The 27,255-nt window shown below is 41.6% G+C and overlaps 2 protein-coding genes across 4 annotated transcripts in view; one reads left to right on the top strand and one right to left on the bottom strand.

Moving 5' to 3' along the window:
- Positions 1-15,068, top strand: part of masp1 (MBL associated serine protease 1) — a 20,908-nt gene extending 5,840 nt beyond the window's left edge. The window contains exons 4-13 of one of the 2 annotated variants that reach the window (XM_056373625.1): positions 852-983; positions 2,667-2,863; positions 2,939-3,086; positions 4,158-4,276; positions 4,854-4,932; positions 7,456-7,590; positions 7,747-7,821; positions 10,698-10,945; positions 11,533-11,721; positions 12,106-15,068. In XM_056373625.1, coding sequence (XP_056229600.1) covers positions 852-983; positions 2,667-2,863; positions 2,939-3,086; positions 4,158-4,276; positions 4,854-4,932; positions 7,456-7,590; positions 7,747-7,821; positions 10,698-10,945; positions 11,533-11,721; positions 12,106-12,552 — 1,769 coding nt within the window. In that variant the 3' untranslated portion in view covers positions 12,553-15,068. Of the gene's footprint in view, positions 1-851; positions 984-2,666; positions 2,864-2,938; positions 3,087-4,157; positions 4,277-4,853; positions 4,933-6,036; positions 6,631-7,455; positions 7,591-7,746; positions 7,822-10,697; positions 10,946-11,532; positions 11,722-12,105 lie in introns of those variants that run through there. The other variant, XM_056373627.1, reaches the window with a different exon arrangement.
- On the bottom strand, positions 13,944-26,972 carry LOC130167437 (coagulation factor VII). Of its 2 annotated transcripts, XM_056373638.1 has the most exons (13): positions 26,956-26,972; positions 26,577-26,794; positions 25,127-25,189; positions 24,865-24,946; positions 24,577-24,755; positions 24,018-24,042; positions 23,519-23,632; positions 22,615-22,749; positions 22,080-22,402; positions 19,906-20,020; positions 19,088-19,284; positions 18,851-18,976; positions 13,944-15,538 (listed from the first exon to the last, which is right to left on the bottom strand). In XM_056373638.1, exons 3-13 carry the CDS (start codon positions 25,166-25,168, stop codon positions 15,296-15,298), a joined length of 1,581 nt encoding a protein of 526 aa, XP_056229613.1. In that variant the 5' UTR covers positions 25,169-25,189; positions 26,577-26,794; positions 26,956-26,972; the 3' UTR covers positions 13,944-15,295. The 2 variants fall into 2 exon arrangements, with proteins under 2 accessions (XP_056229613.1, XP_056229614.1); XM_056373639.1 differs by lacking the exons at positions 25,127-25,189; positions 26,956-26,972 and having other exon boundaries at positions 26,577-26,864.
- Between the last annotated feature and the right edge of the window lie 283 nt (positions 26,973-27,255).

Genomic DNA, 27,255 nt, shown 5'->3' with positions numbered 1-27,255 from the left:
ACTAGAGAACCAGAGAACTAAAGAACCAGAGAACCAGAGAATCAGAGAACCAGCAGACACCAGAGAACTAGAGAACCAGAGAACCAGAGAATCAGAGAATCAGAGAACTAGAGAACCAGAGAATCAGAGAACCAGAGAATCAGAGAATCAGAGAACTAAAGAACCAGAGAACCAGAGAATCAGAGAACTAGAGAACCAGAGAACTAAAGAACCAGAGAACCCGAGAATCAAAGAACCAGAGAACTAGAAAATCAGAGAACTGGGGAAGTAGAGAACCAGTACCTTTCGTGTGCCCCTGTCCTGTGCACGTGTCCTATGTACCTGCTCTGTCTACCTGTCTGTCTGTAGAAAAATGCAAAGTGTCCACAGCAGACTTTAAGTTCCTCTCATCGTGATGATCCCAGTCACAACGATGCAGAAAAACAGGACGAACATATGTCACCATAACAATATGATCATTTAAATACCTGAGCTCTAACACGATGAAGATGTGATATATTCGTCATTATGCAGGTGATGTCCAGTCAGGGGGACACGACGTGTTCTCTCTTGACCAGGTCAGGAGTGCATGTATTTAGTTTTTATTTAGTTTGATTGATGACGTCTGAAGTCTCAGGTTACAGTTTTTGCAGAGACATCACATCAGGTTTCAGTCTGACCTCCAGCTGCTGCAGCTCCACCAGGTCACAGTAACCGTTTAACAGTCTCCAGCCCCAGGTCCTAACAGCCGGAGCAGAAATCTTCTTGGCCCATTAGATCTGGTTTTAGACTTTAGACTTTATTCTTTAGTTAAAGGTACAGCTTTAATATTTTTATCATTATTCTCTCCGACTCCTCCTCCATCTCTCCAGACGTAGACGAGTGCAGCGATCGCACAGACGAAGATCTGCTCTGTGATCATTTCTGTCACAACTACATTGGAGGATACTACTGCTCCTGTCGCTATGGTTACCTGCTGCACACTGACAACCGCACCTGCAGAGGTGAGTCACTGACGTCCACAGGTCACACAACAGTAATATAACATCCTGATGATTCCTCCACCTCAGTCTGAACATTATTGCAGAGTAAAATCTAACTCACTTACATGTAAAGAAATCATCCTCTGCTTATTCAGCCAATCGTGTGGCAGCAGCAGATCCAGGTGAGAACATTCAGTTAAGTTAATGAGGAAAAATGTGACTGAGTGACTTTGACTGTGACATGATTGTTGGTCTGAGTGTTTCTCAAACTACTGATCTCCTGGATTTTCACTCACAACGGCCTCTAAAGTTTTTATTCGGAATGGAGCAAAAGACGAAAGCATCCAGTGGGCTTCAGCTCTGTGTTGATGAGAGAGGTCAGAGGTCAGAGGAGAATGGACAGACTGGTTGAAGCTGACAGAAAGGCTACGGTCACTCAGATAACCTCTCTGTTCGACTGTGCTGAGCAGAGAAGCTTCAGAGTGAACAGTCAACATGGCGTCTCAGAGGAAAGTTCCAAAATCTGCTGGATCCATGACATGAAGAACTGAGGAACTACCCAGTGTTAGTACGGTGTTCCTAATAAAGTGATCAGTCTGCATGAGAGCATGGTTAAGTGAAAGCGATTTGTTGAGCTCCTGCTGCCTCTCTGACTTCACTGTTGGAGCTTTTCAAACACAATAAGCTTAAACATGTTAACATGTGAATTGTCTCAGCAGATTTGAATTCCAGCACCCTGATCCTGATCCTGATCCTGATCCTGATCCTGATCCTGATCCTGACCCTGACCCTGACCCTGATCACAGTCTCAATCAACACTTTTGTTTCACCTCCAGGAAAACACTTCAGGTTTTACTCAGGTCATACACCTGAGATGTCTTTGGCTGTTTGAAGGTTCAGACTTGGGTTTATAGTTCAACTCATCACGTTTAAGCTAGAGCCTTTCCACACACACACACACACACACACACACACACACACACACACACACACACACACAGCAAAACAAAGACACAGACAGTGTGAGAGGGTTTCTTTCTATTGGCAGCATGTTAAAACAGGCTTATGGTGAGAATAGTTTGTGTGTCTGTGTGTGTGTGTGTGTGTGTGTGTGTGTGTGTGTGTGTGTGTGTGTGTGTGTGTGTGTGTTCAGTGTCTGACTCTAACCTCTGACTGATAGCAGCTGCTGATTGGTGGTAAATATTTACATGTGCATGTTTCTGTGTGGAGGACACACACACTGAGTTTAACTCAGTCTCCTCAGTCAGTTTATTGTTGCTCACACTTTTCCTCTTCAGAATTCTCTGTACAGACTGTTTCTTTTTACATGCAGGGGTTTTGTATACACAAGTATCTTGTACTTGTTTACATGTAAGGGTCAAACCAACATATACGGCCACACCTCAACTTCTTCAATCCTCCTGTTGAAGAACAAAATTTCATATCCTTGTTTCAGAATTAGATCTGACACTGAACTTATTTCTGGACTGTTGTATGTCACAGAATATTGTGTGGAATAAATCTCAGAAGAAAAACGAGGGAGAAAGAAGCTGCTTTCCTGCACAAAGTCCTGATCCTGTTTTCTTGTATAACTTGTGTATATACAAATATAATTTTATCTACACACAGATATACATGTACCTAACCTCTAACTCTGTGTGTGTGTGTGTGTGTGTGTGTGTGTGTGTGTGTGTGTGTCTTTAGTGGAGTGTAGTGACAGTGTATTCCGGGAACGTTCTGGTGTTCTGGGCAGTGTCGATTTTCCCGCTCCGTATCCAAAGAGCTCCGATTGTTCCTATCGTATCGAGGTGGAGCCAGGCTTTAAGCTCCGCCTCGAATTTGACCCCACCTTCGACGTGGAGGATCACCCCGACGTCAGCTGCCCCTACGACTATGTGAAGGTGAGAGGAGCAAACACACCTATGTTTATACGCATGTGTAATCTGTGCTCATCAGTGATCAGTTCTGTGTGTCAGATTACAGCAGGCAGTAGTGAGCTCGGCCCGTTCTGTGGAGATCAGTCTCCAGGACTCATTGAGACCGACAGCAACGTCGTCACCGTGTTCTTCCACAGCGACAACTCCGGAGAGAACCTGGGCTGGAGGGTCACATACACTGCTACAGGTTTATACGACACACACTCATACACCACTACAGGTTTATGGGTGGTTCTGTCATTTTTGACCATCCCAAATTTAAAAATGAACTTCTATGAATTTTAATTTTAACCACCACAGTAGGTTATATATATTAACAGGTAAACAAATTTGAATATGATCGTTAAGATTTGAATCTGGAACATGTTTATTTTTGTATGGTTTTTAACAATTGTTCCTGCCAAACATTCATTTAATACATTTTCCTTTTTCTATCTATATAAATGTTTTTTAAAATTTAAATAGATTTTCATTAACCTTTGTATATCACTGTAAAATAATATAAAATATAGGATTTCATCGTTTTCTCTATGCCACAGAAAATGTTGTCAATAACCTTAGATGTCAATTCTCTTCAGATACAGATAAAATACATTACTTTTTATTAAAGCTACTGCAGTTCTAATTTTTAAATCATCTCTGGTTATATGTTTAAATATTTTTTTGCAAATAAAAACATTATAACTAATATAAAATAAAGTGTTGCTGTGGTAATGACAACTCGTGTCAGTAATGACACAATGTAAATCTTAATGGTGTATTAATAATATAAATAAATACTGTAGAGAACAGTAAGAAACAAAAAACAGAAAGTATGACATGTCTTGAAGATGGCAGCGGTGTTGCACTAAAGACTGGGTCAAACAGATTTTCATGTTTCAAAAATATTACGGCCTAAACTGAATGTGGCACAAACATTAATACTAATACACAAACTCATAACATCTCACCACATTGCACCAGTCCAGCTATTTCTCATTTCAGCCTGAAGAGCAAACTCATTGCAACTTTGAGCATTTTAGTACATGTACAGGTAACTAATTAAAACAAATGTGTAATTTACACTTACACTTAACTAACCCCTAACCCTAACCCTAACCCACAATATACAATATAATTTACACTGCAGGTTTATACTACACACACTCATACACTCATATACTACACATGCTAGGTTAATAAAGACAGACACACAACAGTGAACTGATTTGTTTTTCAAGACAGATTTTCCTAAAATGTTTTTATTTTGTCCTAACAGGAAGTCAATGTCCATTACCTGAGATCCCCCCAAATGCCCTCATAAACCCTGTCCAATCCGAATACTCCTTCAAAGACCACATTCTGTTCACCTGTGAGTCTGGATACAGACTGCTGAAGGTACGATGCCAAATCAGAACATGCCTGCTGCTCAGACTGATGCTTTACATGGATTAAATCAGCAAAATGATTCTGACTCCAGATCTGCCACCACAACTCTTCTTCTTCTTCTTAATATTATTGTTATTATAATAATAATTATTATTATTATTTTTGATAACGCCTACCTATGGATATTAATATTACTATTTTCACTATATCAACATATCAACAGTATATACAGCTGTTCAAATCATGTAACTGTAGCTACAGAGATAAAATAGGATTAAAGTGGTGACCAGGTGAAGGCTCCAGAACAGCCTCACTCTGTCTCTCTGGGAAACCTAGGACACCTTGATGTCTTTTTCAACTCATTGTGGATTCACAGAAAACTAGCAGAACCTGGATTGTGCAGACAAACGTCTTTCCTTCCCTTCAGAGTCAAGCGATGTATTTTTAGCTTGCTCATAGCCTTGTTACAAACAGCTGGTTAAATGTGCTCAGATAGAGGTTAGTCCTGGTTGTATGTAAGAGTGATGGACATGTTGTGTTGACGTGACGATTGTTATGCAGAAGAAACAGTGTCCCTGTGTTTCAGGACGGTGAGGAGCTGGATCATTATCAGGTGGACTGTCAGTCTGATGGATCGTGGAGCAGCAGTCCTCCCCATTGTCAAAGTAAGAAAACAGCACAAACACCTCATTTTGGATCCTGCTGCTGCTTTCAGTAAAACATCTGGATAGTTCAACTCCTGAAGCTTTTTCCCTTCTAATGATGATCTTTGACATGTGCAGGTTTAAGGACGTCATGACAACAGAAATCTGGTGGTCGCTACCAATACCAATGAAATTCCACAATTTACTTACACACAATTTGATCCAGCACACACACACACACACACACACACACACACACACACACACACACATGCACATACCTACATTATAGTCAGTGTACAGCAGTAGTTGAAACTGACTAGTATGGTGACAGAAAGTCTGTTATATTCTGACAGACTAAACAGTGATGATTGTAGCTGCTAACTGATCAACTGCTAATGACTTCTGGTCATCTAGAACTTGTCCCTGATGATCCTTGTCAAGCACTAAATAAAACTGTCAGATTTTCTGTTCAGCTGCTCATTGCAGACCAGATGGAAACCTGACACACAACATCTCAATCATGCCACATATGTAGAAATACAACACCTGGGGTGTCACAGAAACAACACAGAGACAATGAGATTCATACTGAAAGAGCAGAGCATGAAGCAGCAGCCGCAACTTTTCAGAATAAATGTATAGCCTCTCTGGTTTGTGACAAACTGCAGGATCAGGATCATGGATCAGGATGATGATAATGAGAACTGTGACTGTAGCTCTTTGTTTGTGCTGAATAAACCAAGATGGAGATAGAAAAGAAAGAAACCTTTTGGCTCATGAAGAAGAAATAAGAAAAGCTGCAGTGTTTTCATGATTCAGACTGTAAACATGTAATATTTTATTATGAATGCACATAATAACATTGTTATCCTACTAATCAACAGTGATGTTACACATCATTGATGTTAAAGTTGTTCCCACCACAGCCATCACTTCAGATTGATGGACCAAATTAGTAAACAGATTGTGATTGTCTGATGAAACCCCATTGGTTCCTCTGTCCTCTGAGACACATTCACATCCTGATGGAGGACCTCTGTCTGTTTCTGGGTGGGAGGAAGGAGGACAGAAGAAGGAGAGCAGCCACTGAAACTGTTTCCCGCTCTCTCTTTGTCTCCCTAGAAACAGACTCAACGAGGAGGTGAAGATCTCTGTCCACCATCTTGAACAGTCTCAGTGCACATTAGAGGAGGTCACTGCTGACAGATACTGTAGGAAGAAACATATTCTCATTCCCACACTTAAAGGAGCTATTTAAGTTTTACTATTGCTACATAGCTAACGTTAGCATTAGCAGCTGTTTACTGACCAGTCTAGAAGAAACATTGCATCAAACTTCTTTCCTTAACTCACCAACTCACCAACAGCTGCCTCCAGAGGTGGAAACAAACACCAATGTTAACTCTGCACCTTTCTGTCTGCACCACTTCTTTTCTTCTACTGAAGTTAGCATGTGAAACAGCTAGCTTTCTGATTCTGAGTCACTGTAGCCTCCAGTCTGTCCTGAAGAAGTAGCTGCTCAGAGGACGTAGTATAACCTCTGATATTGTAAACACAATGAGGCTGAGGCTCTTGGTGAGACTGGTAAATAAACAGCTGTTAGTGCTAACATTAGCTATGTAGCAATAGCAAAACTTACATACAGCTCCTTTAATGTTTGTCAGTAGTTTTCCCTGAAAGTTTATCTATTTTCTAATAAAACAAATCAAACAAGAATTTGCAGTCGCGTGTCTCTGTGAGTCTCTGAAACCATGACGACAGGAACATCAGAAAATACGTTTTATTTATATTTGTAAAGGGACTAGTATGACATGACGTGTCATATCACAGCATTTAAGTGAAACAACTCAACAATAAAATACATAAAAAACAGATAAACAATATGATGAGAAAAAAAACCTCCATGAAGAATCAGACATGGAGCAGCTTTAACAGTGACTCACTCACTCAGCACAGACAGACTGTCTGTAGGACGACCTACACTGTGGAGGTGGGACTTCCTGTGTTCACATTTATGTAACAACTCATCCCATCACCATAGGTCATTAAATCAAAACTGCCTAATGCATCATCATCATCATCATCATCATCATCATCATCAGGTCATTTCAGTTCAACTGCTGTTCTGGAAATTTGGAACTTTTGGATAATGTCAGATATTAAAATGTCAGATATTAAAAACCTGCTGTCAGTCTGATAGAAACTTGTGACGATGCTATACTGAAAAATCCACTGAATGTGGTGATGGAGTTATTAGTCAAAATTACTGTAGAAACACTGCAAATAAGAAGAGCATGAATCTGAATCTGAACCAGTTTAATGTTTAATTCAGAGTAAAAGCACAAAGCTGATAATTCCGTTTCTCTCTGAACTCTTTACTGTCATTCATATCAACATGTGTCCTGCTGTTTGAACAGTGGGAGAAATGGAGCTGGTTTAGTTTGCCTTCATCTCTTCAACTCTTCGTCTTCATCATCGTCCTCTCTGCTCAGACTGAAAGCTGATTGGTCACTGATCAGTAGATGTTTGTCTCTGTCATAGTGGTGGATTGTGGGAGTCCAAAGGTGGTTGAGATGGCTGACGTGGTGTTTGGTAACCATGACAACAGCACACTGTTTGGATCGACTGTCCACTACATCTGCAGAGGGGACACGTTTCACCTGAACACCAGCAACAGTAAGAGTATCAATATCATTATTAATAGTTATTAGACATGTTACGTCATGATTCACAATAACAGAAGTCAACATATGGATGAGATCAGATTGTACTGAAACTCAATCATTGTAAAGACACAGCTGTATTTGTAAAAACACAGCTGTATTTGTGCAGGTTCCTATAGCTGTCATCAGAATGGAGAATGGATTAATTCAGAAGCAGGACCCAAACTGCCGAGCTGTCTGCCAGGTACCTGTCTGTCCTCTGTGTGTGAACTGTCTGCTCATATCATGTGACCTTAATGAAATCCAACTGGAATTTTTATTGAATATTGTACAGTATACAATATATAAGACCACGTCATCTTGAATAAACTTATAACATTTTACTCAGAAATATCTGGCAGAACTGACAGATCATGATCAGGGTCCGTATTCACAAAGCATTTTATCTTACCACTAAGAGTTCTCCTAAGTCACACTAAACGTTTCTAAATAAAGGTTTTCTCCTAAATCCTCTTCACAAGCTGCTGAGACCAACTTTTAGGAAGGAAAAGTCAAAACTCCTACGCTAAGAGTGCGACTCCATTGCCCGGTGCAACATCCCGCAGTAATAATAAAAAAAACACTGAGAAATAAACAAATACAAATGAAATAATAACAGATTAGATGCTGTTTACAAAAGTAGTGCATTCTACAAAAATACAGACGACCTAACTAAAGCTAACTGGCAGCCTGTTCTGTCTGTTGTAGCGTAGTGTTGTAATGTAGCTGTGGGTTGAGGTGTGAGAAGATTTCCACTGTCCCACCAGGTGACATCCAGCTGGAATATGATCCTTTCAAACAGCTGATCAGGTCACTCTCCACTCAGATCCATGACTCGTGTGTAGATCCAGGACACTGTACAACAATGTCTACGACTGTACAGGCAGCATCAATACAACCTGTGTGTTGATGGTGAGATTTTCTTTCCTTTTTACAAATACGTCATTGTCTGATGGTGCAATGGTTTTCGAGTTCAATCTCTGGCACCGATCACACCGGGTAGACCGACCACGAAGCTGCTTTATTTCTCTGTAGTTGTTGAACATCTAAAAGAAATTGTATGAATTGACCTATGATGTCGGGTCAGAGCACATTTATTGTTTGGCGAATAGATCTGCCTTTCTCTGTTACCGCAGAGTTGCCTAACACTTAATTTCCACACTGATCGGGTTGTTTCAGTTGGGAAGAGATGTTATTGCATCCTTCACAAACTTTTAACTTTTAAGATTCTTTATGACTTGGTCTTAGAGTTTAGAGTCTTAGAGTTTGGAGTCTTCTCGCATGCTTCTAACTTCTCCCAGACTTAGGTGCTACTTTTAGCGCTGAGTGGCTTTGTGAATGACTCTTAGTCAGAAAAATGACTGACACGCCTATTATTTTCTTCTAAATCTGCAAGTTAGGAGCTACTTTTAGCCTTGAGATGCTTTGTGAATACGGGCCCAGATCTTGATTATGTATCAGAGATGAGCTCGTTGGAGGAGAGAAGTCCAGATCTGAAATCTGGAGAGTTTAAATCTGGAACTCTTCACCAATACGTAACTAAGAACTCTTATGCAGAGATACTGGAGTCCCAAAAAGTTCAAATAATTCACCGGAGATGGTCAGAGTTTAATGCAATAGAGTTTATTCCCTTTCACAGGAACAACCTGAGCCAGCACTTGGGAGCTGAACCTATGCACCATCTTATATAGCAAAATCATGTCCACCTGTTTTTCTTAAAAAAAAAAAACAACCTATCATTGCCCTGGAAATAATGGTGTCTAGTCTGCCCTGGATTCCCCACACCGGGCTGCCAGGACATGTTAATGGTGTCAGATTTCCGAAAATCCCCTACCTTTCCCAGCCTGGGCCTTGTCAGGCCATTTTCTGCTAACACCATTATTTTCATGGGCTGGATGTGAACATGTAAACAGGTGTGAACTGGTGTAAACAGATGTAAACACATTTGAACAGATGTGAACAATTGTAAAAATATGCAAACGGTGTAAACAACTGTTAATAGATGTTAACAAATGTGAATAGGTTTGAACAGATGTGAACAGATGTTAACAAATGTAAACAGGTTTGAACAGATGTAAATAGGTTTGAACAGATGTGAACAATTGTAAACAGATGCAAACAGATGTGAACAGATATAAAAAGGTGTGAACAGATGTAAACAGGTGTAAACAAGCGTGAACAGATATAAACAGGTGTGAAAAATGTAAACAATTATAAACAGGTATAAACAGATGTGAACAGGTGTAAACAAATGCAAACAGGTTTAAATAGATGCAAACAGGTGTGAACAGATGTAAGTGGAGGTAAACAGGTGTGAACAGATGCAAACAGGTGTGAACAGATGTAAGTGGAGGTAAACAGGTGTGAACAGATGTGAACAGGTGTGAACAGATGTAAACAGGTGTGAACAGATGTAAACAGACGTGAACAGATGTAAACAGGTGTGAACAGATGTAAGTGGAGGTAAACAGGTGTGAACAGATGTGAACAGGTGTGAACAGATGTAAACAGGTGTGAACAGACGTGAACAGACGTAAACAGATGTAAACAGGTGTGAACAGATGTAAGTGGAGGTAATAAGGTGTGAACAGATGTGAACAGGTGTGAACAGATGTAAACAGGTGTGAACAGATGTAAACAGACGTGAACAGATGTAAACAGGTGTGAACAGATGTAAGTGGAGGTAAACAGGTGTGAACAGATGTAAACAGGTGTGAACAGATGTAAGTGGAGGTAATAAGGTGTGAACAGATGTGAACAGATGTGAACAGGTGTGAACAGATGTAAAAAGGTGTGAACAGATGTAAACAGGTGTGAACAGATGTAAACAGGTGTGAACAGATGTAAGTGGAGGTAAACAGGTGTGAACAGATGTAAACAGGTGTGAACAGATGTAAGTGGAGGTAAACAGGTGTAAACAGGTGTGAACAGATGTAAACAGGTGTGAACAGATGTAAGTGGAGGTAAACAGGTGTGAACAGATGTAAACAGGTGTAAACAGGTGTGAACAGATGTCAAGAGATGCAAACAGGTGTAAATAGATGTAAACCGAGTCTGACTCTTCTCCATGTCTCTGTCCAGCCTGCGGCCGCCCGTCCCGCTCTCTCCCCACTCAGGTGAAGCGGATCGTGGGTGGTCGGACAGCCGAGCCCGGCCTGTTCCCCTGGCACGTTCTGCTAAGTGTGGAGGATCTGTCCCGGGTCCCAGAGGACCGTTGGTTTGGCTCTGGAGCCCTGTTGTCTGAGTCCTGGGTCCTCACGGCAGCCCACGTCATGAGGTCCCAGAGGAGGGACACCAGCGTTGTCCCTGTGGCCCCCGAACATGTAAAGGTCAGAGAAGTTCCTTTTCTTCACCTGATGTTTTTTGAGGAGCTTCTTGACTTTTACAAACCATCACCTGATTTTCTCATTAATGTTTTCACCTTTTCTTGGGAGAACATATCTTTTTTTATCTCGTCTGTACAGACAGTTTTCTGTTTGGAAACAGTTTTAGTTTCTTTTATGTTACAATAAATAAAAGAAAAGTGGGTGGTTTTGTTCTGTGGCTGCTGTGTATATTTTCAGTAAATGCTACATTCAGATTCATATGAGGGTGGAAACTACAAGTGATAGTATTTCACTTTGGATCAGTAAGGCTTTATTCTGATTAGGACTGGTTCATGTGTTTGGATTTGAATATGTAAACCATTAATTTGAGCACAGCCTCAGAATTTACTCTGACCTCTGGTCTCTCAGTGACCTCAGACCCCGAAAAACTCCGACCTTTTCTCACCTGCTGCTCCACGTTTTAACGTTTAAACAAACCTGAGACGATGAACATGATTCCTTTCTTCCCAGGTTTTCAGAAATCAGTTTAAAACTCTCTGTCCCTGCGTAGATAGACCAGATTAACCAGTGTCCCACTCTTTGTCCTTCAGGTCTTCCTCGGTCTCCATGACGCCCGGGACAAACGTCTGGCCACTAGCCACTCGGTGGAGGAGATCTTCATCCATCCAGACTTCCAACCCAACAACTACAACAATGACATTGCCCTGCTGAAGCTGAGGCAGCGGGTCGAGTTCAACGAGATCATCCGTCCAGTCTGTGTCCCACCACCCCACAGCAAGGTGGGACACAGACTGTCTGTCCCGAGACTGAGGACGAAACACACTTCTGAAATATTACGACACTCAGGACAGTTATTGAATAGTCAGGATATTTGTAAAGACTTTTTTTTAAATAGGGACATTTTTGAGAAAACTTTTGTAAAGTCAGCAAATTTCTAGGACGTGATGAAGAAAATGAGTACATCTTTAGAAAGTCAGGGCACTTTTATTAGTGAGGACAACTGTGAAGACAGTGAAGACATTTTAATAATTTGAGGACATTCTTATAATTTAAGGACATTTTTAGTCAGTGAAGTGAGACTTTAGAGGATGTCCTCTTGGAGGAGAATAAATATGTTATTGAACTGACCACAGATTGACCTTTGACCCCTCTCTCTTTTCCAGGATGACCCCTCCACCCCTGTCCCTAACTCTCTGGGTGTAGTTGCGGGTTGGGGGATCTCTAATCCCAATGCCTCCTCCTCCAGTGACCCCCCCTCACTGACCTCTGACCTTGGGGTAACCTCTGACCTCCTGCAGTATGTGAAGCTGCCGGTGGTTTCTCAGGACGAGTGTCGGGCGAGCTACACTTCGCGCTCCGTCAGCTATAACATCACTGACAACATGTTCTGTGCCGGTTTCTTCGAGGGGGGGAGGGACACCTGCCTGGGGGACAGTGGGGGGGCGTTTGTGATGGAGGACGAGGTCAGCCGCAGGTGGGTGGTGTTTGGGTTGGTGTCCTGGGGGGGGCCTGAGGAGTGCGGGAGCCAGAGGGTGTATGGCGTCTACACCCGAGTGGTTAAATATGTGGAGTGGATACAGAACCACCTTCAGACTGCCCCCTGGTGGTGAGACGCTCAGAACAGCACAGCTGGGACCGAATGAGACCACACATCCTCTGGTCGTCAGTCCGTCCACATGTGTCTGTCTGCAACCCCCCCCCCGCTGGTTGCTTCACTCTCCTCTGCCTTCGACCTTTGGCCAGCCAATCCAGCTGTGCTGCAGCTGTGTGACACAGCCTTCAGACTGAATGTGAAACTACATTCTGCTCTGCTTCATCTGCATGAACCTGAACACAACAGTGTGAACCAACTGAGCTCAGGATACATTTACAGCACAGTGTCTATCCTTCAACAAAAAGCCCCGCCCATCCTTTCTAAAGATGCAGGGCACTGTTAAGCAGAGATGCTCTTATGGGGCTAGATCGGTAACATTAAAGTTAAAGGAGCGTGTGATTTATTTACCTTCAGAAGCCTGACAGAAGCAGACTTACCTGCAGTTTGGGAGTTGCAGGTGAACTTGTGGAAACCATTGGATCCAGGTTTGAATGTAAATAAATCACTATAACCCCATATATATTTACTGTCTAACATATTTACACATGCTTTACTACTTTTAATGCAGCTTTACTCCAGCCTCAGTGTGCACTGTGCTACTGTCTAATGTGGGAAAATGAATAGAATGAATAATGAAAAGAAAATGTAAGAGATTAATCTGTGATCAGACTCAGATTCAGATGGTGTTAGAGCTGAACACTCCTCTCTCTTCTACGACTGCTCATTTGACAGATTTCTTTGTTCAGAAAAACACGTTCATATTTGTACAATCAGGTTTAAGCCAGAGCTGATCCTGATCCTGATCCTGATCCTGGTTTTGCCACAGGGTAAACGTTCCTTCATTTATAACCAAACTCAGTTCTTGGTTCTCTGTGAATGAACAAAGATACTGTTACTTTCTCACCAAAGACCTGGACTGAAACACACAGTTACACCCAGAATGCTTTGTTCCATCCTCTGCTAGCTGCTGATGGTTTCACCTCACTGCCTGTAAACCAGGTTCCTGTATCCGTCCAACTACAGCTCAGATTGTTCATGTGTTTGTTCCTTTTCTCCAGAGGATGATCTCTGTCCATTTCAGGATCTTTCCTCTAGCACCTCCTTCAGGACAAACCTGACTCCACTGATCTTCAGGCTGTTGTCTATAATGATCTGCAGCCTGTAGGGGGCGCTAACAGGACTACAGCCTGTTTTTAATCCAAACTGCATGAAACTGGATTAAGTAGACTCAGATCCAGAAGAGACATGATCCAGACACTGTGGTTTAGATGTTTCCTCTGGACTTAATGTTCTTGTATTAAAGATGTGTTATTATATCTCTGCACTCATATGTATGGTTATCACAGTCACACTGTTTTTTATATATTGATTTTGCACTGAAATAAACACTTTGGGCAAAGAGATGTCTCATGTCTCATGATGTCTCAGATTTATTTACAGTGTATCAAATACAGAGTATTTCACTGTGAGACAAACATGTAACCTTGGAAACAAACACTTCACAGTAAGCTGTTATGAATTGATTGTGAACTAATTTTCTCATATTCTGCTCTGACACATTTAACAAATTAACACAATGACTTTAAGAAATTACCACATTGACCTAAACCATGTGTAAAACCTGCTGGTGAAGATCAGGATCTGACCTGGTCCTCTGGTTACGTGACGTCACATTCATGGATCAAACATAATAAATTCATTTCAGCTCAACAGGAAACAGAGAGAGGTCATTCCTTCATCAGTTCCTTCTTAGTTTTAGGCCTGTGCAGAACTCAGGGTGAACCCAGCGCCATAACTACTGAGCAGACCAGGGGCCTCATTTATAACTGTTGCGTACGCACAAAACCGGGCCTGAAAGATGCGTTCCACTTCCTGCGTTCAATAATGCCTGCAGTTCTGGGTGGGATTATTAAAATGAGTAGTCGATACATCAAGTTCCCTTTCACTGTGGGAGAACAGCCCCACATCAAAAGGCAATTAGCAGCAATGTCTGGTTTCCTAAATGTAATTGGAGCAATTGACTGCACTCATATTGCTATACAGGCTCCATCTGAAAACAAATTTGTTTATGTGAATAGAAAACACGTGCAGTCAATAAATGTCCAAGTCATATGTGACTCTAACTGACAGATGTGGTAGCAGCTGGCTCAACTCGTGACTCTTTTATCCTGGCACACAGCGGTGAGGGAATAGACTACAAGCGGGTGCTGTGCGTGATGGCTGTTAATAAAACAATGTATGATAGTAATTCTAATTCAAGATGTACAATTACTCTGTTTTAACCTGCAGGTGACAGTGGTTGCCTCCCCAGGTGCTGGCTCCTCACCCCACTCCATGGTGTTTTCAACTTTGTGCGCACGTACACTTTTACTAGAAATCCTATGCACTGTTTTATAAACGAGGCCCCAGGTGTGTTCACTTGCAGGAGCAGGTGGGACGTACACTATGAGACACACACACATATAAACAAACACACACACACACACACACACACACACACACACACACACACACACACACACACACACATACCTCGTTGACCCACTTGACCTTCAGATATGGAAAGTGTTCTCATTGTTATCATTATTGCACCAAAAGACCAAAGAGCAGCCAATAGCAGAGGGTCAGGTCAGTATCTGCACCAGCAGAGGTCAGACTTCACGCAGGTGAGGGGTTGATGCTGCACGTTGCTCACGTGTTCTGTGAAGTCAGTTTTACATTTACATCAGTCCTCATCAGTCCTCATCAGTTTTCATCTCTCAGCTCCTGGTACCATTTAGATCCTGTCTCTCCATGGTGTCTCTGATCCAGTTCAGGAAGTTTCCTAGTCGGGTATAAACTCCGTACTTCCCCTTAGCAGCACATTTCTCCCCCCAGCTGATGATTCCAGTCAGAAACCAGGTCCCTCTGTAGCTCACCATGAAGGGTCCCCCACTGTCTCCACTACAGGCATCCATACTGGTCTCCAGGTAACCTGCACAAAACATGTTGTCTGTGATCACCTGCAGGAGACACAGCAGGTCAAAGACATGTTCAGGTTCAGGTTCAGGTTCAGTCACAAGTTCACATTAAAGTTACTCACAAAGGTTTTTACAGTGTAAAACAATGATAATCCACCAGAGCAGATCAGACAAGATCAGACCAGATCAAACCAGATCATATTGGATCAGATCAGATCAGACCAGAACATACCAGATCATGTCAGACCAGTCCAAATCGGATCAGACCAGACCAGCCCAGACCATATCATATCATATCATATCATATCATATCATATCATATCATATCATATCATATCATATTGGACCAGACCAAACAAGACCACAACTGATCAGATCAGATCAGACCAGCCCAGCTCAGACCAGATCATATCAGACCAGACCGGAGCAGACCAGATGATGAAGATGATCTCTCGTGACCAAAAGATGAATATAAATGAGCCTTCTCATGTGTCGTTTCTCATCCAAAGTGGCAGCTCATACGACCAGATCGTCATTATCAAAATCCAAAGATTCACATTTTTCAAATAAAGTCTCAATCGTGATATTAAGCAACAATGTTGTTAAAATGTATTGCACATCTTTGCCAAACGTAGATGGATTCATTAACGATCCTGTGTGATGCGTGAAAATTCAACTTCTATACATTCAAATTCAAAACACAAACTGTTTCTTTCATTTGTTAATGCTTGTCTCATTCCCAGCTTACTTTCCCTCTGCTGTTTCAAACACTCTCACAATTCCCAAACCACAGCTGCACACACCGTCCTCTCCAGACAGCAGCCTGTCCACTCAGTGTCTGCTGGATTACAGCTGGAAACACCCTTCCACACTTCTGCTCTCTCATGCTTGCACCATACACTCTTCTTTCATCCTGAGCAAACATCCACACTGCACATCCTTATAAGCAGGAGGTTGCATTAACTGTGACAATGCTGGGTATATCAGCACATAACACTTATCCACACTCTGCACAAAAACAGGCTCGTTAGTCTTTTCACGCATCCTGTCACACATACAATCTGTGTCTATCTTCATGCTGTTAGCTGAAGGACAGGACACAACCGGATCAGGCTGCGTAACACAAGCAGAAAGTTCCTGTTTTTCATTCCCACTCATAAGTTCCTGTGTCATCATTAAAGCCTTGATTTGATGTTTTTCTTTCTTTTCCTGTGTCTTATTAACATTAGCAGGTGTGTATTCAGCAATTCCCAAGCATTAAAAACTTAAAGTTAAATCCCAATTTGGATCTACTACATCTTCATTATCAATTAAATATTTCCGGACTAGATCTATATCTTATCTTTCTCAAAACTTCCCTGGAACAGATATCTACCTTCCGTCCAATTATCCAAATTAGTCTAATATGGTTCATCATAACATAAACCAATTTTATTATGAATCCATTCACGTGGAGTCATTCCATCAGCTGGCTTGTTCTATACTTTCTTTGGGGGTTCATTTTTAGTAATTCCAATACAATTCTCCTTTCCTTTTGTGGCAAAGCATGTTTAGATCTTCTTTTAAGTATTCAAGTTTGACAAGATGCTTCACTGGTCTGTTGCCCCACGATGTACTTTCCATGCATATTTCAAAATAAGCAATTTTACAGCAATAAATATACATAGGCCTATTAATGCACAAATTGAAGGTATGTTAGCTGGTGAAAATTAATTTGGTTTCATTGCATGTACACCCAAAGTATACGGTTGACTTACACCATCCTATGATATGACAATGCTCACTTTGAGATCAAACAAGATTCTTACATTGTCTTTTAATAACCTGTGTGTCTCAGGTTATTTTCTTTTTTAAGTTCTTGATGGACTATTCGAACATTTCATATTTCTCTTCTTCCTTTTAAACGCATCTTGGCTCTAGCTTGCATCCACTATTTTGGCAAATGAATATTTATACACCGCTTAATGCTGAATGTATCTCTCATTCCCTATGCTTGCAAACAAATCTTGACCTACACCGCGTATTGCTACATGTATGTCTCACGTCACTCAATTTTGGCAAACGAATCTTGACATGACCTCACGTTATTTACTTTTTATTTCCTTTATATTTTTCTCTATTGTACTCATAACATAATTTATATTAGCCAACATTCATAGGTTGGTTTGGGTGCAGATGCAGCAATGTTTCCCCATTAGTCACTCATTAAATTTCATTCAGTTTAGTTTCTGTAATCCAATTGTAATTCATAAAATACTTCTTTGTGCATGTTTTCATTTAATCACATCTCATTCTTCACAGAGAGGGCAAAAAAGGTAAAAGGCTGCATAACTAAAGTCTCTGGATGATGTCGATAAACCAACAGACAACAATATAGCAAAAAATCCAGATGTGTAATGGATCCTCTTGCATCCTGCTCACTTCAAAGGTCAGCAGTTTACCTTAGGTAGACGTTCCCTTACATCCGAAAACCAAGCTGCATACATTCAAAACAAGTGCTACAGTGCTTACACCAGACCAGACCAGACCAGACCAGACCAGACCAGACCAGACCAGAACAGACCAGACCAGACCAGACCAGACCAGACCAGAGCAGACCAGACCAGACCAGACCAGAACAGACCAGACCAGACCAGAACAGACCAGACCAGAACAGACCATATCATATCAGACCAGACCAGACCAGAACAGAACAGAACAGAACAGAACAGACCAGATCATATCAGACCAGATCAAACCAGACCAGACCAGACCAGACCAGATCAGAACAGAACAGACCAGATCATATCAGACCAGAACAGACCAGATCATATCATATCATATCATATCATATCATATCAGACCAGACCAGACCAGACCAGACCAGATCAGAACAGAACAGAACAGAACAGAACAGAACAGAACAGATCATATCATATCAGACCAGACCAGACCAGATCGTATCATATCAGACCAGAGGAGACCAGACCAGAACAGAAAAGATTAGACCAGATTAGACCAGACAAGACCAAACAAGATCAGATCAGACCAGACCAGACCAGAGCAGACCAGACCAGACCAGACCAGATCAAATCATATCATATCATATCATAAAGGTAACGTTAACAGATAAATCAATAACAAAGCTTCATTTTTATGGTCACGTGTAAAATCTCTGCAGATGATAATTAAACATTGTGTAGTAAAAATACAATGAAATGCAGTAAAGTAGTATAAAGTATAAATTAGCAGAACTTGAAAGTACTCAGGTAAATTACAAATACCTCAGAACAGTAGTTGGTAAACGTACTGAGTTACTGCACCTGCACCTGCAGGTGATGTGTAGTGTAGGTGCTCTCAGGTGGAGCTGATCACCTGTTCAGTGGACGCAGTGCAGTCTTTGTAGCTGACCACTGGGAGTGCCACCTTCCTCAGGAACCGGGAGGACCTGCCCATGAACCGAGTGAGCCCCCAGCCCGTCACCACCCCCCGGTTATCCTCCTGAACACAGACACAATGACATCTGCAGGTCTGTTCAACACACACACACACACACACACACACACACACACACATATACACAAAAATGGTCAGTGTGATAAATGAAGCTACCTTCAGCAGGTACTTGGACAGGTGGGCGTCGGGCAAACAGGCGGGGACGGCTGTGGGGCCCCTAAGGACGGGCTGGGCGAGGTAGACCAGAGCAATGTCACTGTCGAAGGTGAAGGAGTGGAAGTGAGGATGAACAAAGACCCTCTGGATCTTTATCAGCTGCTCACCTTGATCAGGACGCCGCTTATCATAGTTTCCTACCCACACACACACACACACACATACACACACACACACACACATACACACACATGTCAAACCAGTAAATCATTAACCAGAACTAAGGTCAGTGTAATGCACATGACTCAGAATGTCTGTATTCACTGTCTCATATTTATAGGGAGATGGATTCATCCATGAATGACTGTTTCCACATGTAATGTTAAAGTGTCTTCTTCACTTTAAACCACTGACTAGACTTTGAACCTTCGACGCTTACATCAAGGTACCAGAATCAAAAGTGCTTGTTATGCAGAATGGCCCATTACAGATTTATATTAATATTCTATTACAGGATTAAAATGATTGATGCATTCATGTTTTCATCACTGGTGAATGAATGTATTATATCATGATCTGGATCTGTGAACAGCTCCTTTATCTGTATCTGGCTTTTTTTGTAAATTCATTTGAATGACTCCAGAAAGTAGTGAAGTGAAGCAGTGATGACTGTGTAGAATAACACTTAGTATTGCTATACTGTGTGAAGTGAGGATGAACAAAGACCCTCTGGATCTTTATCAGCTACTCCCCTGGATCAAGACGCTGCTTATCATAGTCTCCTACACACACACACACACACACACACACACACACACCTATAGTCACGTGGTCTGCAGACTCTTCAAAGCAGTGTGCAGCAGAGACGACCCAGCGATCAGAAACCAGAGTCCCTCCACAGAAACCATAACCATCAGACCTGTGGATCAGAACCTGAACACACACACACATTTGATTCAGTTCAGTCAGTCCTCCTCTGTCCCACTTTTACAGAAAGATCTCTACAAACCTAAGAGAGGCACCTGACGGTGTAAGCCCCTTTAATCAGCCATTACTGATTACAACCAGAGCTGTCATCACATCACATTATCACCACACCAGTATCCTGGCTACAAGAATTCACAATAACAATATAATCGAATATCTATAGAAACTATAAACTAGAAAATGAATTTCCTGCTGAAAATGCGTGTGAATACTGAGAGCTGAAGTAGCTGAAGCAGCTGCTGAAGTAGATGAATCAATGGATGAAGATTAAAAGCAGAACTTGTAAACTAGATGTTGAATGTCCTGAAATAGTTGAAAAAGGCCTGAGTTGTTGATGGAAAGTGTAACAAACAGAACAAAACTGTAGAAATTATACAAAATGTGAAATACAGAAAAACATGTTAGTTGAAAGCCAAATGGCCTAATTTGCCTGAGAAAAAAACCTAAGAAAGAAGAAACTTACAAGCAGAAGTTGTAATGCCAAAGGTGGAAGTCGGAATAAAATGCCTTAAAAATTGAATCTAATGAAGAAGTAATCATTTGTATTAGTAACCAAAAGATGAACTTCATCCTTAAAAGTAGAAACTTTAATTTAAGATATCAATAAGCTGAATAATCACTTAATAGCTGAAAGTCTTGTGAAAGTTTGTATGAAGTGTGCACTGAATGTCAGATGGTGATAGTGCTGTTAGAGACTACGTGCCTGAAGTATGTGATAATTAATAGCAGTAACCTATAGCGCTCGTTGTTAACATTGGATAGGTGTAGAAATCATCTCAAACATCAAGACCGATATCCTGTTAGGGGTACTTGACGATTTAAAAATACAACTTTGATATGATGATATGATTTTGCGGGAGACGGAGCTCAACTCAAGCTGGGTCCGATTTGGGTGTGAGGCCAGCTCCGGAGGGCTCCAGCACAATTTAACCCCTGCACACCCAAACACACACAGAAAAACCTACACACAGGCGTGCACACACACACACACACACACACACACACACACACACACACACACACACACAAGCTTTGTGGAGTCTCTATGGTAGACAGCTCTTCTGCCAAACACAACAATACACACACGAACATTGACAGACACACAAAAACACCCTCTTACTTTTTTGATATTCACCTTCAAAATAAAGGTCTCAACCAGGTGAAAAGAACTTAGTGGAGGTCTGTTGGGCAGCTCTACCACCACACACACACACACACACACACAACACACACACACACACACCACACACACACACATAGACACACACACACACACACACACACACACACAACACACACACACACACACACACATACACACACACACACACACAGACACAGACACACACACACACAGACACACACACACACACAGACACACACACACACACACACACACACACAAACACACACACACAAACACCATCTCCACGATTTGGATTAACCTTCAAAATTAAAGTTTCAACATGGTAAGAGGAAATTATTGGCTCTGTTGTACAAAACCTTATGCAATGTATACTGCCAAACACAGAAGCACAGACATTTACAGACACAAGCCATCCCACGACATGGATACACTTTCAAAATAAGAGTTTCAAAAAGGTAAGAGGTAAGATAGGTGATAAAAGTTTGATGTTATAAGCTATCGTCTGTATGGGGGTATAGTGGTACAGCTTTATTGCAGATCAACTTCTGTTAGTGCATGTGCATGTGTGTATACATGTCTTGCTATGGTTGTGGGGACAAACTTGGGTTTGAAACCATTAGTGTGAGGTTATTTTGGCCAGTCATGACAGCTTTAAATGGCTTTGACTGAGGTCAGTGTCAGGATAAGTCTCTACAACATGAATGAAACTGAGAGTAATGTCCTTTGTACAGATTGAAATGTGAGTAGTGAAGTAGATGCACCAAGCAGCAGGCACATTCAAAATTTCTCCATGAATTTTCTAGTTATTATGCTATCAGTCACACTTGAAGTAACTGATTTTCAGAATGTCTTCCTCACCTGCCAGGGACTCCCTCCTGGTTTCTCCAGGACTCCACCCACAATACGAGTTGTCACCCTGTCATTCTCTTCCTCTTCTCCCCCAGCCTCACCTCCCTCCCTCTCATCCCCCATCAACCAAGTGTCATTTCTTCTTTCCTGTCTTGATGTGGAGTTCATTGTCATCCTCTCCTCCTCTGTCTCTGTAAAATTCAGTTTAAGGTCCCAGTTTTCAGTGATGTTGCCGTGTGTCTCCATGGTGATGTTGTCCCATTCAGAGACGTCCCACAGAGAGCGACCACGGTACAATATATGCATCTGCTGGCGACCACACGGGAACAACACTGGAAAGGGACAGGATGCAAAGACTGACTCTGAACTAAGGAAACCTCGTCATCCAGGCTCATCATGTACTAACAGTAGTAAACTGTGCAGTAGTTATAGTAACAGTGGTATAATGTGCAGAAGTTATAGTAGTAACAGTTGTATAATGTACAGAAGTTACAGAAGTAACAGTAGTTTAATGTGCAGTAGTTACAGTAGTAACATTAGTTACCTGTAGAGGAGCAGCTCTGTCCATCTGGATCCAATTTGAATCCCTCAGCGCAGCCGCACTGAACTCCCCCCCCCCCTGTCAGATCCCTACAGTACTGCAGACAGCCTCCGTTTCTATAGTGACACTCCAACACCACTACACACAGTACAAATCCAATTGTTACTATAATATCAATATCACACATCAAGGTTATTGATACTCTGTTGTATTGATATCTGGTTATTGATACTCTGGTGTATTGATTTTCAGGTTATTTATACTCTGGCTTATTGATATCAAGGTTATTGATATTCCTTTGTATTGAAAATCAGGTCATGAAACTCCGGTGTATTGATAATCAGGTTATTGATACTCTTGTATTTTCAATAAGGTTATTGATATGCTGGAGTATTGATAGTCAGGGTATTGATACTCTGGAGTATTGATATCCAGGTTATTGATGCTCTGGCACATTGATATCTAGTTATTGATACTCCGGCGTATTGATATCCAGGTTATTGATAATCTGCTGTATTGATATTCAGGTTAATGATAATCTGGTGTATTGATAATCAAGTTATTGATACTCTGGCATATTGATATTGATATGAACCCTTTGTTAACCTGTACATGTGTATGTTGGTTGGTGGTGTAGGAGCAGGGGGATGATCCCTTTAGGAGCCATAATATAACAAAGTGAAAGTGAAAGTTTGATTTGGGGAATTTTGAATATTTAATATAAAATAAAAGGCTACTGGCGTCAGGACAGTGCACTGAGGGGCTCTTCAGGTTCTGGATCTAGAAAGCATTTTGCTAATGTCCACATGATGAAATGTACCTGTGAGACAGGACTGAACCTGATGATGGACGTGTTTCTCAAGTGTCCTGTTGGAACACTTGGCCTAAGATCTCTGGTGATATTTACCTGATTCGCATATTTTGCCATTGTACTGAGGAGGACAGAGACACGTGAAGTGTCCTCGGTCCATAGTGCAGAGCCCTCCGTTCATACAGGGGTTGATTAGACAGGGGTTCAGATCTATGACACAAAGGAGAAACACTCGAACACAGCATGACTCATTCATACAGGTAGAGTGATGTCATCAGGTGGATGGAATGATTTAAGTAAAAATTTAAATAGTTAAAGTCTGTTGTGATTGAATTTAGATCCGTTGAGAAGATTTCAGAAGAAAGTAAAGGTACAGTATATACTGATGACTCCATCTGCTGATTAAGATCATGGAAAAGTATAGAAAGCTCCAGAATAGCTGTCAGCTCTTGCTCTTGTTGTGGTCACATGTGGACCTGAGTCTTCAGCAGCAGAGGAGGCAGCAAAGTTAATATGAACCATATGAACATCTGGGTCAGTTAGTCAGTCAGTTAGTTTCAGAATTATTGATAGTTAATGATCATTTTGTACTCACTTGTGTATCTGTACCAAAACTCCAGCTGTGGGACAAAGAACACTCAGAGTTAAACATCTACAGGACCGCTGACCTCAGGCTTTTTCTTTATGTGTCTGCTATATTTCTGTTTATTTTTTCCATAGCCAACATTTAAGTATTATACATGCAAGATAGAACAAAAATAACCCCCATCCCCACCTGGGCAGCATGTAACTTACATTTTGAGATTTTGGATTTAATGAAAGTTAAACTGTTCAATGTAGCTGATTACAGATGAGCACAGAGTTAGTGGCTGTATTCTGTGGACAGGGACCATTTTAAAACATGGACGTGTCTCTGTCCTCCTCAGTACCATGGCAAGATATGCGAATCAGGTAAACATCACCAGACATCTTAGGCCAAGTGTTCCAACAGGACACTTGAGAAACATGTCCATTGATAGAAATATTAACAGGAATTCTTCATATTCTTATCATATAAAAGAGGTTGGACATAAGACTGTGGGTTTGAGGTAAATGCTTGACTGGATTTCTGATCTGACTGGATTCACACATGTGAAGACCCTCAGTGGTTGTACCGTCTTTTCTTTGGTCTGGAAGATCTCTGCGGCCTCCTCCTGAGAGCAGCTCTCCTCGTAGCACTCCCTCTCCAGGTTCCCTGGTAACATCTCCTCCAGGGAGAAGGAGTTGGCCCGACGCCTCCTGGAGGAGGAGGGCAAGCGAAGGATCTGACTCGCTGTAGACTGATCCAGGAACACTGAGCGGAGGACAAAGTATATAAATAATAACAACACAGTGGAATGAAAGGAGACTATCTTTGTGACCGAAATGTTTGACGTCATATCTTTAGTTGTGGAGAGTCTCACCTGTACACTGGATGAGCTCAGAGCTGATCAGCAGGGTGCAGACAGTCAAAGTCAAAGCTATGGATGGCAGCAGCATGTTTTTCTGTGTGGACAAAGGCAATGAGAGAAGATCCTAACTGTCAGGTCCACTCAGGAACCAGGTTTATGTTCATCAGATTCAGGTTTCACACTGACAGTCAGTGAGTCTGTGTTCTAAACATCAATGTAAACACAGCTGAACATGTGTGTGATGTGTTGTAATGGTGTGTATATTATACACTACATTTCTGTCAGTCCTCCACTGGTCCAGACTGAAGCGTCCCATCAACCTGTGAGAGATGGACAGCTGGACAGAGATAACAGATTGAGATGTGGATCAGATATTCATACTGCCCTCAGGATGAACTGGAATAACTGTAGTGATCCTGGTTTTACATGCAGCGCCATCATGAGGTCACATTTAAACTTCTTAAAACACAGAACACCTGAAACCAAGTCACCTCTTACACCATGACATTATTACATTATTAACTGTTCACATGTTAGAATGTGTGTACGTTAGTGTGTGTCAGTGTGTACATGTTAGAGGGTGTGTCAGTCTACCTGTGTGTTGATACACATGTAAGAGTGTGTGTCAGTGTGTGCATCTTAGTCTGTGTCAGAGTGCACATTTTAGAATGTGTCTCTGTGTGTACATGTTATAGTGTGTAACTGTGTACATGTTAGTGTACGTCAGTGTGTACACATAAGTGTGTGTCAGTGTGTACATGTTAGAGTGTGTCAGTGTGAGTATCTTACCGACCAATTAGAAAACAACTAATCAGAATACATATACAAACCAACCAATGAGAATGCGTCTACCGGTGGAGAAAAAGTCCAGGTCCGGGCCAGAGTCTAATACTGTAAGTCTCGACCTCTTCACCAACACTTAACTTTCAACAAGCTGCACTTTTACTGGAGTCAAAAAAGATTCAAAAAAGTCACTGGAGATGGTCAGAGTCCAATGCAATAGAATTTTATTCTTTCACAAGAATAAAAGCGAGATCAGCTCCGGAACTGAACTGAAGACAGATCACATGTGCACCATCATATATAGTTCCTTCTTTAGTGGGCTCTCCCCCTATTCTCTAAAGCGAACCTATCAACACCATGGGAACAATGCTGTCCAATCCTGTGTTGAATTTCCCCAAACCAGGCCTGCCAGGGTAAAGTGGTGGTGCCAGGTGTCCAGAAGTCTCCTATCTATCCCCAACCTAGGTCTCGCCAAGGCTGCTGCTCCAACACCACTGCTCCCAGGCCCTTCAGACCATTTTTACTTTATTCCCTCCAGGTTCCATTCTATAACAATCCTACTTCAGCAAAAGCTGGTTCACATGCAAATCTAACCTCAGTTGTGATTATAGCTATTTCATTGTATATATAAGTCTAACATTCAGTATATTTATAATGCATTGTATATTTTAGTGAAAATGTACTACAACACTACAAACCAACAAATCAGAATACAACATGAAATGATACAGAATAAATACACAAGACAATTTTAAGTGCTGTTTTTCATGAGTGGTCCACACTCTCCTCCTCCTCCTGTTCCTTGTCCTATTCTCTCCCTCCACCCTTCTCTTCCTCTTCCCCTCCTCCTCCTCCTGTTCCTCCTCCTAGTCTCAGACTAGGACCCTGACTTGGAGGTTGAACCTCTATTTATCACTCTGTTGGGCTGTAAGTCCACCTACCTGTTCTCTCTTGCTGTCTCCCCTATTCTCCTGTTGTCTCTTATCGTCTGTTGTTGTCTCCTGTCGTCTGTTGTTGTCTCCTGATGTCTACTGCATTCTCCTGTTGTCTTCTGTCGTCTGTTGTGGTCTGTTGTGGTCTCCTGTGGTCTCCTGTCTTCTCCTCTTGTCTCCTGTCGTTTCCTGTCGTGTGCTGGTGTCTCCTGCGAGGACAGACGTGCCTGTTTTGGAAGTAAAATGGAGGAAGGAGATGAAGCTGTTTGTTTGATCTTTCCCCTGAATACAAATATTGAAACAGAGACGTCACATCAACAGCTCAGAGGACACCGCAGGAGACTGAGTGAATAACAGAGGGGAGGGACTTTCCGTTGACATCACAAACCTCAACAGGAGGTGAAGAGGGGACAAAGGTCACAACGCCTTCTGAAGATCCTGCAAGACAGAGCTGAAGTTGACATCAAGGAGTCAAGTTCTAGTTACTCTTTCAGATGATCAATAAAAAATCTAATCAATTAATAAATGATGATATATCATATTAATTTACTCAAATAAAATTAGTTCTTCCTTTATTAGCTACAGCATCAACAATTATGACCCATTAATATAATATATGATTCTGTCACTGAGTATTTCTACACTGTGGTATTAGTACTTAACCGAAGTGCTGAGTACTTCCTCCAGC

The sequence above is a fragment of the Seriola aureovittata genome, chromosome 4 (assembly GCF_021018895.1).
Source record: "Seriola aureovittata isolate HTS-2021-v1 ecotype China chromosome 4, ASM2101889v1, whole genome shotgun sequence".
Taxonomy (NCBI): Eukaryota; Metazoa; Chordata; class Actinopteri; order Carangiformes; family Carangidae; genus Seriola; species Seriola aureovittata.
Note: the sequence above shows the minus strand (reverse complement) of the source record. Positions and strands in the feature narration are given on the sequence as shown.